This window comes from Zerene cesonia, chromosome 12 (assembly GCF_012273895.1).
Source record: "Zerene cesonia ecotype Mississippi chromosome 12, Zerene_cesonia_1.1, whole genome shotgun sequence".
Lineage (NCBI taxonomy): Eukaryota > Metazoa > Arthropoda > Insecta > Lepidoptera > Pieridae > Zerene > Zerene cesonia.
In genome coordinates this window covers 241,270-247,977 of record NC_052113.1, presented here as the reverse complement: position 1 = coordinate 247,977, position 6,708 = coordinate 241,270, and the positions used below count along the sequence as shown (strand labels likewise).

Below are 6,708 nucleotides of genomic sequence, written 5' to 3'. Positions count from 1 at the left end.
AGTTCGTGCACCGGCAGAGCAAGCCGGGCGCGGTGCCGGCGCCGCTGCGCGAGTGGCTCGACCTGGCGGAGAGCGTGCTCATGGACCCCACCGCCTCCGTGGCGCAGGCCGTGCGCAAGCTGCACAACCTGCTGGAGCACGGCGACATGTTCCGTTCCGTGTTGCAGGTAAACGGTCACACACGTGCGTGCGACGAGTGAACATGGCTATTTCGAGAGTATCCATATCTGCGATCCACTCCATCATACGAGTTATACCCCATTATAATTCACTTCTGCGTAGTGCGTTGTGAATACTCTCAAATTGTTATGAGTTTAATGTCAACGTGTATGAAGCTAATCAAAACAAAACTACGACTTACAAGATAGTGCTCGATTCGCAAATGTCAGTGACCCAGTGTTTAACATTCAGACCGTATAGTTGTGTAACGAAACACCGGTGTGTAATCGAGTCAATATTTCGGAAGTGTCAAGGTGATTCGATAAACAATGGTATAATGGGCTCAGAATAAAAACGATGTGTATAATATCACATCAAGTCTCTTTAACAGCTAAAAAGTGATATACTATAAATACAACAGTTTTTATTTATTTTTTCAATAATAAATAAAAATGTTGTATAAAATGATTATTGTTCCGATATATGTACAATAAACCCAGCGAGTCTAATGAGATTACTAAACATAAACAAAGAAACCTGATACCTACGCGTCGCTACGTAACACAATTACATGCAATGCCTAGGTATTGTAGCTGTAATTACTAATATCCCTCCACTGCAGTATAACAACTCAATAGACGTATTAAATAATGAGAAATCGAAATAATCTCAATTGAATTACTAGTTATTAGTTAACGTTTATAGTGATAAATATTTGAAATTAAAAAATGGGCTAATGTTTTTTGTTTCCTATACGAAACAACAAATGTCATATATGAAACTCGTGTCAAGGAACTTTCACCTGACTCAGCGACGACGACGAAATTTCCACTCTGTTTTTTGATCATAATGAATTCACGGAAATTTTTGCGACTCGTAGAATTTGTTTTTTTTTTAGTCACTTGATCAGTAACGATAATATATGTTACGAGGTCGAAACGCCAACAATATTATGTTTATACATATCATTTGTATATCCGTTTGTTTTAAACAACAATAACGGCGGCTACTATCAGTATAATTATTCAAGAATTTAGTGACACAAACACTGTTGTGTTTTTTTAAGTTTGTCGTTTAATAATATCGATACGTTATCAACGCTAATATTTAGACGCGAAATAATAATTATAAAAAATATATTAAGATTATTAAATATCGCAATTAGTAAGATCATTAGAATATATTTTTTTAATTAACTCATCCAATTAGGTTAGAATGTTTAAATAATTAAATTAAATAAAGTAATCTTTATCCTCATTAAAGAATAACACAAATTAATCTGTCAAACTAGGATGGCTTATCACATTTGTAAGTTTATAACATAATGATATTTCAAAACTAACAGGAACTCCACCATAATCCTAATTAAAAAATATAAGTACAAGACGAACGATAATATGTTATATTATATTTAAAATAATACATACCGTTTGCCTGCGAAGTTTTAAGTAAACATGCTCCATCCAAAACTTTGACCCCTCCTATATGAATAAATAGGTATCTCTCCTAAAGTTGCAACAACAGATTACGCCATAACTTCAGCATTCAATTCACCTTCTACAAAGTACAAAAGAGTTAAGTCAGCCCAATTTACAGGAGAAAAACCCGGACGTGTGCGACTTGCAGCTGTCGCAGCACCAGCTCATCTACGACATGTACAACACGATAGCTCTGACTGAGATCAAGGGCTACGCCATGATGCAGTTCTCCTGGATGCTGCTCAGGATATACGGGAAAGGTAGTTCATGACTGTCCAACTCCTAGTGTAACAAGATTTTCTACTAGAAACTATTTAGCAAGACATGTATAGGTCCTTAATCCTCCAAGTCCTGTATCTACACTCGACGACGATGTTTAAAGCCAAATGGAAGAGAGTATTACAATCACTGGAAACGACCGAAATTCATTCTTCCACCATCCTTTGCAAATAATGATTCTCAAACTGCACGTGTAGCCAACGTCTCTTCGATGTTATTAGGATCGCATTTCTCGTCCGCGTCTCATTTTTATCATACAAGGTACAGTACAGGAAGTGTAAATCTGCCCTTGTTTATTTATATGGTACGACATCATTTGCAATCGCTTCATTTTATACACCACTAGATAGTATAACACGACTTTATGTAATTTAATTTAGACATAATCTGTTGCAGTACTTGATGCTTTTCATTCTTCACAAATAGGAATTATCGTTAATAATCTATGAACTTTTCTGATACGGTGGAATACGTGAAGCCCCGCCAAGGCTGTGGAACTAGACCCCTCGTTGCAATTGAGTTCTCCGAAGTTAATATGCTCGCTTTTAAGACGATTACCTCAAAATGCATTGCTTACAATGACAATGATGTGTATGAGTCATCATCTATGGTCACGGTTTGATATTTTTTTTTAATGTTTTAGTTGTTTGGTGAGTAGAAATGTAATTCACAAAAAGATTTCTACGGTCAATAAACACTTATCAAATATTCGCCGTTAGCTAACCCAATTTATACCCAAATATGAAATCGTTACAGAGACACGTAAACAAAAGATTCACAAAACGATCATGTATATTCACATGACCCGAATAAGTAAAAATCTTCTTTAACCAAAACGGCGTTGAGATTTAATTGACTCAAAGTAATAAATGCAGTAATGAGATCAAGTTCAAACCGCTTATCTCATTTTGCCTCTATTGAAGAACGTAATTGATCCAACATTGATATTGTATAAAATTGTATTGGCTATAATTATATAGTTTTAAGAAAATGTCTTTATTAAATTAATGATTAAATTCCACCGTACGAGAAAAAAAAAAACACGAAAAAACGTTTTAAATTAACATAATCATGTAAGCGTCTAATATCATTTTATAAGATCAGAGTTGAATGACATTTGGTTCAATTTTAAATGAAGAGTTACTCATATCCCTATTAAAAAAGTACAAAGTACTCGTGTTTCTTGAAAAAAATAAACTGCGTATCCACATTGAGTGATAATTATAATCGCTCCGAGGATACAATTGTTTTAACGGCTGTCTTTAGAAATCATAAGTCCTACATTTGGTAACTGTACATTGACAGTCGACACCTATTGTAATATTTTCTCCCCATAAACGTCGATCTGTGCTGCTTATTCAATACGATTTCTATATACAAACTGAAACTCGTACAATCACAATTGAACCCTTTATGAAATGATTAAAATGCCTAAGTATCTAATGAGACGTCAAACAAAATTTCCAGGGAACTTCACACAGGAAGCGAGTCTGACGAGACAGCGGTACAGCGAGAGGACCGCGCGCACCGCCGCCGCGGCAAGGGCAGCTCTATCCATGGCTAGACGCGACCTGTACAGGTGCGACCCACCGGAGCACAAGGAAGGTGAGAACTTCACGATTTCTGTTCATGTGAAGATAATCAACCAGCGGCGCATGCGAATATAGGTAATCCACATAACTGACATACACCGAGTTGGTCAGGAAAAAGCGACCAAAAGCGTTCAATGACTGTACACCTAAATATAGCTAAACATATAGGAAAACCGTAAGAAAAATGACTGCATTCGACTAATTATCCCGTCGTCATATTTCAGGAGAAACATACGCCCAGGTGACGCGTCTCCTGCAGGGCTACATCGAAAACGAAGTGGACATGAACGCCGATAACACTTGCAGCGAGAACTGCGCCTACTACACGCTCGCCGCGAACCACGGCTGCTTCAAGGACCAGTTCTGCGCGAAACAGCCCGCGTGCAAGGGCAGGATAATCAATTGCCAATACATTGACTCGGACATGTGGGTGTGTCCGGCGGTAAGTCGTTAAAAATTTTGTAAATAGCTTCTCCGTTCCAAAACTATACTATTAGCATAGAAAGGAACATTATATTCGCGGGTGAGTTCAATGTTTGCTTGATTATGTAATGGAACAAAGGAAAATGCGTTTTGAAAACCACAACGCAAACTTATTACAGACCGTCACAATTATTATGCTCATTGTAATGTTTCCATATTATTACAGAATAAATCCAGTACGAGGAGATATGAGTGGATCGAGTACGAAAACGGGCACACGCTCGGCCACGCGGGCAGTTGTAGGCGAGGGACCACTAAGGTTTTCAAATTGAATAACCTACTAACATTTTTATTAATTCAATGTATCACTAAATCAATGAATGTATTTGCTATAAACAAATCTGAATTGTCAGTAATGTTTACATGAAAGAGATCTTTCAAACCAATTAAAGTATGTCGGTTTGGTGGCGCGCCAAGCGCTACGCGAACACATTAACTCAAGCTAGTGCTCCGCAGGTGGACTCGTGGTGGCGTTGGCTATTTTGGCATTGTTCGTATTGTATGTGTCTGTGCGACGAGTCGGGCCCCGCGTCGGACCGCTACTTCAGCCTGTGGGACGCCACGTCAGATGTCAACAACAACAAGTTAGTCCCAGCACTGTCGGGACGCCCGCACATTTCGATGATTTTTATGTAAAAATTTTCTTTCGAAGGTCGATTCCTGGTGGAAATGGAACCTACTCCACTGCTCGTACTGTTTCTGTCTATGCGAAGACGAGATAGGAGCCGCGGAACGATCGTTCAGCTTGCGCGAAGCGCTGGCCGACGTCGACAAGAACAAGTCAGTAGCGTCTCACGCGAGCCGCAACCGTCCACACCGTCTCCGCTGTACATAATGCTTTCTCTTGGCTCAAACGTGGCTAATACGGGAGCTTTAAATTTCCTCATGACATTACACGGGACATACGAGTAGAGTAGCGGGTCGATCGTTAACTAAACTTGTGTGTGTAACTGCATGGGTGTGCGGGTGTCCGTCGGGTTCGCCGTCGCGTGGACGCGCAGACAATAATCGTGCGGCGTTCGACAGGGTCGTGACCGGCATCCGGCTGGTGAAGTACGGCAGGGTGTTCCACCTGCAGGTGAGCGAGGGCGCGCTGGGCCCGCGCGGCGCCGTGGCGGCGGCCGGCTGGGTGCCCGTCACCAAGTTCGACGTGGACGACGCCGGCGTGCGCGACGGCATCGACTACCACACGCTCACTTACGAGAAGCGCGCCGTCGACCTCGACGAGTTGGACTCCCCTCAGGGGCACGTTTTGACCGGCGTCAGGTAAATATACCTATATCACGGTTCTGCGCTTCAGCCGATTGAATGCAATGTAATAAACATTGCGAACAACATTTGTCCAGGTTCCGTATGATCGGCGCGCACTTGCACTTCGAGATACGCTCGACGCCGTTCAACTACACAACGGGGCGACTGTCGCCCGCTAGGAGCCAGTGGATAAGCAACGACAACACCGAGGGCGCCGATACCCCGCGGTGAGGTGCACGGAGAACGCTTGGAATACTGATAACGGTGTCGAGTGTAGTGATACGAGCGGGCGGCGCTTGCAGGAGGCGGCTGGCGCTGGAGCGGGCGGACGTGCCCACGCGGGCGCGCGCGCCGCTGCCGCAGGACTCGCGCCACGACCAGTACGTGGAGTTCACGCACAGCGACTTCGACGCGGACGCCGCGCAGAGCACCGTGCCCTTCGTCGACATACAGCCCGTCGAGCCCAGCAAAGGTCCATTGAATATAGACTTCCATAATTGTTTATATCGTTGCTCCAACTAACCGCTTGAATGAGGAACGTAGAAGTTAAATTGTATGGCACGATCTGAACATAAATCTTAATCGAATTCTTAGAATTGAAAACTCTCAATAATAAACCAACTATCCCTTATTTTAAAACGCTAAAATGTGACTGAACTCAGTATTCATTGGAACTAAACCACCGCATTATCGTATATTGTTTAGTTGTTTGTAACCACCGCATTATACGTGTGAATATTTCCGGCTAACGTTGTATCGGCGCACGCGCAGGCGGCGCGCTGGTGAGCGGCGCGGGGCTGGTGCACCGCGGCGCGCGCGGCTCGGGCGGCTTCCTGGCGCCCAAGCTGTTCACGTACGACTTCGCGCGGCACGTGCGCGCCGACCCGCCGCCCGACGCCGCCGACGCGCCCGACGCCGACGCCGACGCCGACGCGGACGACTTCATGCCCCCCGCTAGCTTTTAGCGCCACGTGATATACTCATGTTTATGTTATACTTCTAGTTCCAATAAAGTTAATTAAGTGATACGAATACGCGTTTTATTGTCGTCCCAATTGACCTACGGCCGTATCGGCGATCACAGATAGATATCTCCACTCCGTTACCGCACCTATCGACCTACCATTATCTTGCATTTCGCGATCAAAGATAAACGCTATCTATCCAAAATTTTCCCTGTCTTTTATCCGAACATCTTGAAACGTCCTGTCGCACGCAACAAGAGAATGTATTTTCGGTACGAAACTACTTCTATTACGAGTATACATGCATTTCGTATAGTGGAAGAAATGTTTTCCTCTCTATAACATCACATTCAAAAGAAACAATGCAAGGTTAGTGTAGCGGGCACGCACCTGCACGCGCAGCGGGTGCGCGGCCAGCAGCGCCAGCAGGTCGGGCGGCGGCAGCAGGTCGGCGGCGCGCACGGCCATGGCGCGCACGGCGGCGCACAGGAACGCGGCCAG

The 6,708-nt window shown here is 43.6% G+C and overlaps 2 protein-coding genes and 1 long non-coding RNA gene across 4 annotated transcripts in view; 1 reads left to right on the top strand and 2 right to left on the bottom strand.

The window, feature by feature from the left end:
• LOC119830769 overlaps positions 1-146 on the bottom strand; it is a 1,575-nt gene extending 1,429 nt beyond the window's left edge. The window contains exon 1 of the long non-coding RNA XR_005287863.1: positions 63-146. This is a non-coding gene — a long non-coding RNA (uncharacterized LOC119830769). The remainder of the gene's footprint in view (positions 1-62) is intronic.
• Positions 1-6,274, top strand: part of LOC119830767 — a 13,327-nt gene extending 7,053 nt beyond the window's left edge. Inside the window, exons 2-10 of one of the 2 annotated variants that reach the window (XM_038353902.1) lie at positions 1,756-1,897; positions 3,384-3,521; positions 3,733-3,950; positions 4,158-4,250; positions 4,644-4,771; positions 5,018-5,257; positions 5,338-5,469; positions 5,545-5,714; positions 6,014-6,274. In XM_038353902.1, coding sequence (XP_038209830.1) covers positions 1,756-1,897; positions 3,384-3,521; positions 3,733-3,950; positions 4,158-4,250; positions 4,644-4,771; positions 5,018-5,257; positions 5,338-5,469; positions 5,545-5,714; positions 6,014-6,207 — 1,455 coding nt within the window. In that variant the 3' untranslated portion in view covers positions 6,208-6,274. Of the gene's footprint in view, positions 1-1,755; positions 1,898-3,383; positions 3,522-3,732; positions 3,951-4,157; positions 4,251-4,447; positions 4,576-4,643; positions 4,772-5,017; positions 5,258-5,337; positions 5,470-5,544; positions 5,715-6,013 lie in introns of both variants that reach the window. The other variant, XM_038353901.1, reaches the window with a different exon arrangement.
• The window catches only part of LOC119830766 (E3 ubiquitin-protein ligase Ubr3), a 47,925-nt gene that overhangs the window by 20,329 nt on the left and 20,888 nt on the right, over positions 1-6,708 (bottom strand). Inside the window, 1 exon segment of the mRNA XM_038353900.1 lies at positions 6,598-6,708. This exon segment is cut by the window's right edge and continues 11 nt beyond it. Coding sequence (XP_038209828.1) covers positions 6,598-6,708 — 111 coding nt within the window.